Here is a 12,249-nt window from a genome sequence, read left to right as displayed (position 1 = left end):
CCAGGCTCCCCCGTCCCCGAGATTCTCCAGGCAAGAACACTGGAGTGAGTTGCCATTTCCTTCTCCAATGCATGAAAGTGAAAAGTGAAAGTGAAGTCACTCAGTCGTGTCCAACCCTTTGCGACCCCATGGACTGCAGCCTCCCAGGCTCCTCCGCTGGTGGGGTTTTCCAGGCAAGAGTACTGGAGTGATTCCTTGCATTAAAACAATTATAAGACTATTTTAAACTAGATTCTTCGCAACTATTTCTCAAGCCCTCTTTGCTTTCTGATATTCAGATAATGTCCTGCTCTAGAAGAATCTTCCACTAGTTTACATGACCTTGGAACAAAGCACTTCTGCAACGTTTCTGTATCCATAAATCTGGGAAGTAAGGCGGACAGGAAATATTAAACAGGACAGACAACTGGTCCTTTCTGGCTCAAAAATTCTGTATCTAAAACAAGGAATCATATTTAAAATACAGTATTAAATGAGACCAAATTTACATTTTTCTTAAAAAGAAACTTAATTATAAAGCAATTTTAAAATAAAAATTACAAAGTACAGATAAAAAGATACACTTCAGTTTACATCTTTCCAGATCTTTTTCTTCTTTAATGTATTAATTTTCACACACACACACACACAACCTTATTACATATAATTAAGAATGATATGTGTGGATATATTATTGATATCAATTATTTGTTGTCCTCCCTATAAGAGGGAGGCTCAAACGGTAAAGAATCTGCCTACAGTGCAGGAGATCCAGATTCGATCCCTGGTTCAGGAAGATACCCTAGAGAAGGGAATGGCAACCCACTCCAGTATTCTTGCCAGAGAATCCCGTGGACAGAGGAGCCTGGAAGGCTACAGTCCATGGGGTTGCAGAGTCAGACACAGACATGGTTGAGCAACTAACACTTTCAGTTCCCTGTAAGAGGATTATACAGAAGAACTACCTACTGCCATGTGGCTTCGCTGCCCCTCCCAGGGGGAGAAAGGTAGTCACATGCTTTGCTTTAACCTATGCATGGTAAAGAGAAGTGAATTTATGTCATGACCAAGCTGAAGCTTCAAGAACCATCATGTGGCTCTAAGACGGACATGTCTCAAGATTAGGTGCTGCTCCTTCAGTCTGAATCCCATTAATGGGATAAAGATGAAAAAACATAGCACCATCTCTTAGATACAGGGAAAGCATTTGACAAAACTTAACATCTATGATTAAAAGCTGTCAGCAAACCACAAATAGGAGGTCTCTTCCTTAACTTGATGCTGCTGCTAAGTCACTTCAGTCGTGTCCGACTCTGTGAGACCCCATAGACGGCAGCCCACCAGGCTCCCCCGTCCCTGGGATTCTCCAGGCAAGAACACTGGAGTGGGCTGCCATTTCCTTCTCCAATGCATGAAAGCGAAAAGTGAAAGTGAAGTCGCTCAGTCATATCCGACTCTTAGCAACCCCATGGAATGCAGCCAACCAGGCTCCTCTGTCCATGGGATTTTCCAGGTAGGAGTACTGGAGTGGGGTGCCATTGACTTCTCCGCCTTAACTTGATAAAGAGTATCTATAAAAAACCTACAAATGACATCATAAATAGCAGTGAAAAACTGAATTCTTTCTTTCCAAGGCAAAGGTGTCTTCCCTCATTACTTTTATTCAACAATGTACTGGAAGTCCTAGCCAGTGCAATCAAGCAAGAAAAAGATGGCATACAGTTTGGAAAGGAAGAAATAAAACAGTCACTACCTGTTGACATAATCATTTATGAAAATCTCATGAATCTACAAAAATCTAGAATCAGTAAGTGAGTTTGACAAGTCACAGGATACAAGGTCAATACAGAGAAATCAACTGTATTTCTCTATACTAACTGCAAATAATTGAAAAATAACATTTTTAAAATTCTGTTTATAGCAGTTTCAGAAATATGAAATACCTATGATACATTTAGGTGCAAGATCTGTACACTAAGATTTAAAAAATATTGCTGAAAAAAATTAAAGATCCAAATAAATGGAAAATATACCATGTTTATAGACTGAAAGACAATACTGTTAAGGCCTCCATTGTCTCCAAATGAACGTACAGATTAAACACAATCCCAATCATAACCCAGCAAGTTTTTTAAAAGTAGAGATTGACAAACTGATTCTGAAATTTTGATGAGAATGTGAAAGGACCTAGAATTGCCAAAGCTATCTGAAAAAGAAGGCTAAACATGGCCATTTACACTGATTTTAAGACAAACTGTAAAGACAGTGATCAAGACAGTGTGGTATTGGCTAAGAACAAAGAGGTCAGTGCAAAAGAACATAAAGTCCAGAAATAGGCCCACACATATATGGCCAATCAACTTTCTACAAAGATGCCAAAGCAATTAAAATGGGAAAGACAAGTCTTTTCAGGAAACGCCACTGAAACAACTGGATATGCATCAGTTCAGTTCAGCCACGTCCGCAGCACGCCAGGCCTCCCCGTCCATCACCAACTCCCGCAGTCCACCCAAACCCATGTCCATTGAGTCGGTGATGCCATCCAACCATATGGAGGGGGAAGAAAAATCTTGATCCCTACCTTATGATTACACAAAAACTGAGATGCACCAGAGATGAAAATGTAAAACCTAAAACTATAAAGCTGTTAGAAGAAAATATATGAGGCAAATATTTCTTAGACCAGATATAGAAAGCAAGACTATAAAAGAAAAGAGTATGGTAAATTAGATTTCATAAAAATAAAAGTCTCTATTCATCAAAACGCATATTAAAGAAATAAGGAGAAAAGTTAGAGACTGAGACAAAACAATAAAAAGTATAGATTTGACAGAAGACATATCCAGAACTCAAGGACTTGTTTACAATACTTTTCATTCATATCATTCACTCATTTTTCTATTGAGTTGGTGAGGTTGTTTTCTAACTGATGTGTAGAAGCACTTATATATTTAAAAAATAGTTCTTTGATACTTGATATAAATATACATTTGATATCAAATATTTGACATAAAAATCAAATGTTTTTCCCAGTTTACTGTTTATCTTTTTATACAGTTGAATTAATTCATTTTTCTTTTATATCATCAGAGTTTTAAGTTGTACACACAGAATGGACTCTGGTGCTTTGAGATAAATTTTTTAAAATTCCGCTGTGAATTTTCTTTGTACTTTCATTGTTTCACTATTTGTTGCATTCCAAATTCTTGGTTGCTCCATAATTTTTCTTAATGTAATCAAACTCAGTAAGTACTTAATTCTTCTATTTTTCCTTTTTTCTTGAATAATAATGGCATTTATGACTATTATTTTTTTTCTCAAAAGAGATTTCATTTTATTCCATAGTGGCTGCTAAGATTGTGTTCCCTTTTCTGTCCTTTACTGTATAATCTATTTTCTTTTAGACCCAAGGGTTATATCAAGTAATGTGTATATGTGTGAAAATTTTAAAGATTTTTTTTAGACCTTTTATTATTTATTTTTAATTTGATTGAACTGTGGTTAAGGAATAGTATATGTAATAATTTTGGCCAAGTACATAATCAATTTTTACAAATGTTTCTTGGATATAAGAATAATTTTTTGAGGGTATAAAGATCTAGTATAAATCTATTAAACCAAAAACACTGGTTGTATTTTTTATATATGATCTTATTTTTTATCTGCTAGATTTGTCCAACCATGAAAGAGGTCTCTCAATATCACTGTTTACCAACGTCTCCTTGCTTTTGTAATCACTGTTATATCTCCTGTGTACTAAAATTTTATCACAGTGTACTTTTTACCCTAAATTCTACCTCATCTGCTGTTAATACTGCTGTTCCTCCTTTTTGCTTGCCACTGCCACTTCTTTCTTTTTTGGTTTGCATTTGCTTAGTACCTGTCACTTTACTTTCAAGTTTTTTCATATTATTTTATGTTTGTTTCTTATACATACATATAGTTGGATTTTCTGATTTAATCCAATCTGAGAGAGTCCAAGGGATGGAACAATTTAATTTATTCTATTTAATGAAATGACACTGAATTATACTTGGCTTTATTCCTTCAATTTCATGTCATTTATTATTCAGAAAATTTTCCATGCTATTTACAAAACATACCTTGTTTTACTGTGCTGTGCAGATATTGCATATTTTATAAATTAAAGATTTATGGCAACCCTGCATAGATAAAGCCTATTGGCACCATTTTTCCAACATTTGTTTACTTCATGTCTCTTTGCCACATTCTGGTAATTCTTGCAATATTTCAAATTTTTTCATTGTTATTATATTCATTATAGTTATTCATGATCAGTGATCTTTGATATTACTGCTCTAACTCACTCAGGCTCAGGGGATGGTTAGCATTTTTTTTTTTTTTTTTTTAGCAAAAAGGTACTTTTAATTAAGGTATGCACATTATTTTTTTTATGCATAATACTGTTGCAAACATAAGGGACTATTGTGTAAACAACTTTTATATGCACTGGGAAAACAAAAAAATCTGGTGACTCCCTTTTTTGCAATATTCACTTTATTGCCGTGGCTGGAACCAAACCAACAATACCTTCAAGATATACCTGTCTAACCTTTCTCTACTCCATACTACACATGATCATCTTTCCTCAGCTACGTAACTTCTCCTGGTTAAGTAGCATCCTATTATATGGATGTATATACATGTGTTTATTTATATATATTTTATATTTACTTTTATTTATTTATTTGGCTGCACCAGGTCTTAATTGTGGCACTTGCGATCTCTGTTGGGGCATGTGGGATGGATCTAGTTCCCTGACAGGGATCAAACCCAGGACCCTGCATTGGGAGCCCAGAGTCTTAGCCACTGGATCACCAAGGAAATCTCGGACATATATTTTTCAGTTGACCAATCCCCTACTAATTAGCTGTCCTCAATTTTGTTAATATAAACACCACCACAGCCCATCTAGTGGCACAAGTTACATGCTCGGAAGTCATCTTTCACAATTCCTCTTCTTCATCCCTCATAACCTACTCATCACCAAGTCCTGTTAATTTATTACTATTTTTTTTATTTTATTTTTAAACTTTACAATATTGTATTGGTTTTGCCAAATATCGAAATGAATCCACCACAGGTATACATGTGTTCCCCATCCTGAACCCTCCTCCCTCCCCATACCATCCCTCTGGGTCGTCCCAGTGCACCAGCCCCCCTGTTAATTTACTTCCTAGGTCACACTCGTATTTGTATACAACTCCCATCTCTTCTACTATTGTAATTTAAAGTACACTTAATATGCAGTGGCCTCCTACTCACATCAACTTTGCTCCCACGTTCATCCATCTTCAGTGCCACTTAGAGCAAAATACAAATTGGATGTCATCACCTAAAACCCTTCAGTAGATTCTTACACATTTAGGATAAAATTTAAAATGTAGACCACAAGGCCCTGCATCTCTGAATCAGATTCACTTCATGACACTCTCTTCTTTGGTCTCTGCGTTCCGGCTATTCTTTCTTCTCCCATGCTTCTACCAGCATAATAGCACTACTGATGATGCCTTGTACAAAAAACCTACCTAGCAATGTTCAATCAGCTGTTTGTACTTTGCAAAAATAGTTTACACCCATAATTACCTAAGACTTAATATCAAAAATAGAACATAAATAGGCTTTTAAAATAATGTTTCTGACACAGTCAATGAATAAAGAGAGATATTAAGGTTGGAAAGAACCTTAGGGATTGCTTTATCATTTTGTTTTTATAAATAAGCAATCTGAAGCCCAAATTAACCTTATCTAAGTTGGACAGCCAGCTAATAACAGTGTCAGAACCTTTAACTTCCAATCCAGTGCTCTATGTTCTAGCAGATTCCAATCAACTGGATAAATTCAGAAATTTTACTAGTGTCTTATCCTTCAAACAAAAAGATTTAAAAGATATAATAGTTAATGGGCCTGTTTCTACTATATATCATACTGGCAGTAAAGACAGCTTCATCTGCACTTCAAATTTAGAATAAAAAAGAAATAAAGTAAATACCTTTTTAGTCCATCTTTTTACTCCATTATATCCTTTGGTAACCAGCTGTCTATGAAAAAAGCTGTTGAAGAAGTGAACCTAGAAAGACATCAAATACAAGCACTCAAGATTATATAGGCTGTGTCAGGACTTAAAAGGGAAATTTAAAAATCCCTGAATGTAAGACCGAAAAATGAGGAAAACTTTTTTCTTAAAAATAATGACAAAAACATACATTACAGCAGTTCACAGAAGACTATTTCAAATTTTCATTAGAATGACCTTACAGATGTGGTCTCTTATCAGAACTGGACTGGGGCAATAAACAGATGACCTGAATCCAATCAAGTAAAGAAACAATCTGATAAATCTTGTCAAATCAGGTGATAAAGTTGAAAGAATAAGGTAACAGTTACCTTGAACTCAAGGGATGGGAAGTACAAAACTAATCCCATTTGAGGAATGTGGATTTGGAGACTTCTATAGTCATCTCTTCAAGAAAATCAGAGATACCAAAGGAACATTTCATGCAAAGATGGGCTCGATAAAGGATAGAAATGGTATGGACCTAACAGAAGCAGAAGATATTAAGAAGAGGTGGCAAGAATACACAGAAGAACTGTACAAAAAAGATCTTCACGACCCAGATAATCATGATGGTGTGATCACTCACCTAGAGCCAGACATCCTGGAATGTGAAGTCAAGTGGGCTTAGAAAGCATCACTATGAACAAAGCTAGTGGAGGTGATGGAATTCCAGTTGAGCTATTTCAAATCTTGAAAGATAATGCTGTGAAAGTGCTGCACTCAATATGCCAGCAAATTTGGAAAACTCAGCAGTGGTCACAGGACTGGAAAACGTCAGTTTTCATTCCAATCCAAAGAAAGGCAATGCCAAAGAATGCTCAAACTACTGCACAATTGCACTCATCTCACACGCTAGTAAAGTAATGCTCAAAATTCTCCAAGCCAGGCTTCAGCAATACATGAACCATGCCCTTCCAAGTTCAAACCAGTTCAAGCTGGTTTTAGAAAAGGCAGAAGAACCAGAGATCAAATTGCCAACATCTGCTGGAAAAAGGAAGAGAGTTCCAGAAAAACATCTATTTCTGCTTTATTGACTATGCCAAAGCCTTTGACTGTGTGGATCACAATAAACTGTGGGAAATTCTGAAAGAGATGGGAATACCAGACCACCTGACCTGCCTCTTCAGAAACCTATATGCAGGTCAGGAAGCAACAGTTAGAACTGGACATGGAACAACAGACTGGTTCCAAATAGGAAAAGGAGTACATCAAGGCTGTATATCGTAACCCTGCTTATTTAACTTCTATGCAGAGTACATCATGAGAAAGGCTGGGCTGAAAGAAGCACAAGCTAGAATCAAGATTGCCAGGAGAAATATCAATAACCTCAGATATGCAGATGACACCACCCTTATGGCAGAAAGTGAAGAGGAACTAAAAAGCCTCTTGATGAAGGTGAAAGAGGAGAGTGAAAAAGTTGGCTTAAAACTCAACATTCAGAAAACGAAGGTCATGGCATCTGGTCCTATCACTTCATGGGAAATAGATGGGGAAACAGTGGAAACAGTGTCAGACTTTATTTTTGGGGGCTCCAAAATCACTGCAGATGGTGATTGCAGCCATGAAATTAAAAGACACTTGCTCCTTGGAAGAAAAGTTATGACCAACCTAGATAGCATACTGAAAAGCAGAGACATTACTTTGCCAACAAAGGTCCATCTAGTCAAGGCTATGGTTTTTCCAGTGGTCATGTATGGATGTGAGAGTTGGACTGTAAAGAAAGCTGAGTGCCGAAGAATTGATGCTTTTGAACTGTGATGTTGGAGAAGACTCTTGAGAATCCCTTGGACTGCAAGGAGATCCAACCAGTCCATTCTAAAGGAGATCAGCCCTGGGTGTTTTTTGGAAGGACTGATGCTAAAGCTGAACCTCCAATACTTTGGCCACCTCATGCGAAGAGTTGACTCCTTGGAAAAGACCCTGATGCTGGGAGGGATTGGGGGCAGGAGGAGAAGGGGATGACAGAGGATGAGATGGCTGGATGGCATCACCAACTTGATGGACATGAGTTTGGATGAACTCAGGGAGTTGGTGATGGACAGGGAGGCCTGGCATGCTGCAATTCATGGGGTCACAAAGAGTCAGACACAACTGAGCGACTGAACTGATAGTCATGAAAGTGAAAGTGGCTTAGTCGTGTCGGACTCTTTGGGACCCCATGGACTTTCCATGGAATTCTCTAGGCCAGAAGTCTGGAGTGGGTAGCCTGCCCTTCTCCAGGGGATCTTCCTGACCCAGGAATTGAACCAGGGTCTCCTGCATTGCAGGTGGATTCTTTACCAACTGAGCTATCAGGGAAGCCCAATAGTAACTATAAAAAGGTCACTGCTAACAATGAAAAAATTAGTCATATGGCACATCATGTTCTGCATCCTTGGCCTTTTCAAAATTCTGGCTTATAAATGACTATCAGCTCACCAGAGAAAGTAAACATACTATGGTCTTCTAGCGTTTACTCAGTAACTTTGACTCACTTGAGATAAAACTGCTCCTGTTAGTGCTGTGGTTCTCAGGATGTGGCCATCAGACCAGCAGTGTAAGTATCACCTGGGAACTTGTTAAAATACAAATTCTCAGGCCCCACTCAAGGCTTAATAAAGCAGAAACTATGAGAGTGGGCTCAGCAATCTGGTATCTGAGGATTCTGATGCACATCTGTCTTGAGAACCCTGGAGCCTTCAGTTCAGTTCAGTCGCTCAGTCGTGTCCAACTCTTTGCGACCCCATGAATCACAGCACGCCAGGCCTCCCTGTCCATCACCAACTCCTGGAGTTCACTCAGACTCACGTCCATCGAGTCGGTAATGCCATCCAGCCATCTCATCCTCTGTCGTCCCCTTCTCCTCCTGCCCCCAATCCCTCCCAGCATCAGAATCTCTTCCAATGAGTCAACTCTTCGCATGAGGTGGCCAAAGTACTGGAGGTTCAGCTTTAGCATCATTCCTTCCAAAGAAATCCCAGGGCTGATCTCCTTTAGAATGGACTGGTTGGATCTCCTTGCAGTCCAAGGGACTCTCAAGAGTCTTCTCCAACATCACAGTTCAAAAGCATCAATTCTTCGGCACTCAGCTTTCTTTACAGTCCAACTCTCACATCCATACATGACCACTGGAAAAACCATAGCCTTGACTAGATGGACCTTTGTTGGCAAAGTAATGTCTCTGCTTTTCAGTATGCTATCTAGGTTGGTCATAACTTTTCTTCCAAGGAGCAAGTGTCTTTTAATTTCATGGCTGCAATCACCATCTGCAGTGATTTTGGAGCCCCAAAAAATAAAGTCTGACACTGTTTCCACTGTTTCCCCATCTATTTCCCATGAAGTGATAGGACCAGATGCCATGACCTTCGTTTTCTGAATGTTGAGTTTTAAGCCAACTTTTTCACTCTCCTCTTTCACCTTCATCAAGAGGCTTTTTAGTTCCTCTTCACTTTCTGCCATAAGGGTGGTGTCATCTGCATATCTGAGGTTATTGATATTTCTCCTGGCAATCTTGATTCTAGCTTGTGCTTCTTTCAGCCCAGCCTTTCTCATGATGTACTCTGCATAGAAGTTAAATAAGCAGGGTTACGATATACAGCCTTGATGTACTCCTTTTCCTATTTGGAACCAGTCTGTTGTTCCATGTCCAGTTCTAACTGTTGCTTCCTGACCTGCATATAGGTTTCTGAAGAGGCAGGTCAGGTGGTCTGGTATTCACATCTCTTTCAGAATTTCCCACAGTTTATTGTGATCCACACAGTCAAAGGCTTTGGCATTATCAATAAAGCACAAATAGATGTTTTTCTGGAACTCTCTTGCTTTTTCAATGATCCAGCGGATGTTGGCAATTTGATCTCTGGTTCCTCTGCCTTTTCTAAAACCAGCTGAACATCTGGAAGTTCGTGGTTCACGTATTGCTGAAGCCTGGCTTGGAGAATTTTGAGCATTACTTTACTAGCGTGTGAGATGAGTGCAATTGTGCAGTAGTTTGAGCATTCTTTGGCATTGCCTTTCTTTGGGATTGGAATGAAAACTGACGTTTTCCAGACCTGTGACCACTGCTGAGTTTTCCAAATTTGCTGGCACATTGAGTGCAGCACTTTCACAGCATCATCTTCCAGGATTTGAAATAGCTCAACTGGAATTCCATTACCTCCACTGGCTTTGTTTGTAGTGGTGCTTTCTAAGGCCCACTTGACTTCACATTCCAGGATGTCTGGCTCTAGGTGAGTGATCACACCATCATGATTATCTGGATGGTAACCATAAAAATGCTTATAGCCTGAGCCTTAGGTATCCATAAAAATGCTTATAGTAGCCATCTCTAGGCATTGATTCTCAAACTTTTGAGTGCATCAGAATCTGAAGGGCTTATTAAAACAGATTGCTAGGACCTGCTCTCCAGTTTCAGACTTACCAGAAATTTTGGATGGATCCAAAAATTTGCACTTCTAGTAAATTCTCAAATGATGCTGATGCTGCTGGTTTGGGGACCATACTTTGAGAACCACTTTCAATTAGTTCAGTCACTCTGTCACGTCCAACTCTTTGCGACCCCAGGGACTGCAGCATGCCAGGCTTCCCTGTCCATCACCAGCTCCTGGAGCTTGCTCAAACTCATGTCCATCGAGTCAGTGATGCCATCCAACATCTCATCCTCTGTCGTCCCTTTCTCCTCCTGCCTTCAATCTTTCCCAGCATCAGGATCTTTTCCAATGAAGCAGTTCTTCACATCAGGTGGTCAAAGTATTGGAGTTTCAGCTTCAGCATCAGTCCTTCCAATGAGTATTCAGCACTGATTTCCTTTATAATGGACTGGTTTGATCTCCTTGAAATCCAAGGGACTCTCAATAATCTTCTTCAACACCACAGTTCAAAGCATCAATTCTTCGGCACTCAGTTTTCATTATGGTCAGACTCTCACATCCATATATGACTATGGAAAAACCATAGCTTTGACTAGATGGACTTTTGTTGGCAAAGTAATGTCTCTGCTTTTTAATATGCTGTATAGGTTAGTCATAGCTTTTCTTCCAAGGAGCAAGTTTCTTTTAATTTTATGGCTGCAGTCACCATGTGCAGTGATTTTGGAGCACCCCAAAAATAAAGTCTGTCACTGTTTCCATTGTTTCCCCATCTATTTGCCATGAAGTGATGGGACTGGATGCCATGATCTTCCTTTTTTGAATGTTGAGTTTTAAGTCAACTTTTTCACTATCCTCTTTCACTTTCATCAAGAGACTCTTTAGTTCTTCTTCACTTTCTGCCATAAGGGTGGTGTCATCTGCATATCTGAGGTTATTGATGATCTTCTGGCAATCTTCATTCTAGCTTGTGTTTCATCCAGCCCGGCATTTTGCATGATGTACTCTGCTCTCTAATGTAAATAAGCAGGGTGACAATATACAGCCTTGAGGTACTCCTTTCCTGATTTGGAACCAGTCTGTTGTTCCATGTCTGGTTCTAACTGATGCTTCTTGACCTGCATACAGATTTCTTACGAGGCAAGTAAGGTGGTCTGGTATTCCCATCCCTTTAAGAATTTTCCATAGTTTGTTATGATCCACACAGTCAAAGGCTTTGGCATAGTTAATAAAGCAGAGGTAGATGTTTTTCTGGGATTCTCTTGCTTTTTGATCATCCAGAGGATGTTTGCAATTTGATCTCTGGTTCTTCTGCCTTTTCTAAATCCAGATTGAATATCTGAACTTCACATACTGTTGAAGCCTGGCTTGGAGAATTTGGGGCATTACTTTGCTACCATGTGAGATGAATGCAATTGTGCAGTAGTTTGAACATTCTTTGGCATTGCCCTTTTGTGGGACTGGAATGAAAACTGACCTTTTCTAGTCCTGTGGCCACTGATGAGTTTTCCAAATTTGCTGCCATATTGAGTGCAGCACTTTCACAGTGTCATCTTTTAGGATTTGAAATTGAAGTTCAGCTGGAATTCCATCACCTCCACTAGCTTTGTTGTAGTGATGCTTCCTAAGGCCCACTTGACTTCCCATTCCAGGATGTCTGGCTCAAGGTGAGTGATCACATCATCGTGGTGGTTATCTGGGTCTTGAAGAACTTTTTTGTATCGTTCTGTGTATTCTTGCCACCTCTTCTTAATATCTTCTGCTTCTGTTAGGTCCATACCATTTCTGTCCTTTATTGTGTCCATTTTTGCATGAAATGTTCCTTTGGTATCTCTAATTTTCTTGAAG

The 12,249-nt window shown here is 39.0% G+C and overlaps 1 protein-coding gene across 3 annotated transcripts in view; it reads right to left on the bottom strand.

The window, feature by feature from the left end:
- Positions 1 to 12,249, bottom strand: part of SENP5 (SUMO specific peptidase 5) — a 45,866-nt gene that overhangs the window by 9,733 nt on the left and 23,884 nt on the right. For all 3 annotated transcript variants that reach the window (XM_070371018.1, XM_070371008.1, XM_070371013.1), the window contains exon 6: positions 5,993 to 6,070. In XM_070371018.1, the coding sequence (XP_070227119.1) occupies positions 5,993 to 6,070 (78 nt within the window). The remainder of the gene's footprint in view (positions 1 to 5,992; positions 6,071 to 12,249) is intronic.

This window comes from Bos mutus, chromosome 1 (genome assembly GCF_027580195.1).
Source record: "Bos mutus isolate GX-2022 chromosome 1, NWIPB_WYAK_1.1, whole genome shotgun sequence".
NCBI classification, from domain to species: domain Eukaryota; kingdom Metazoa; phylum Chordata; class Mammalia; order Artiodactyla; family Bovidae; genus Bos; species Bos mutus.
This window is presented reverse-complemented; position numbering and strand designations above follow the sequence as displayed.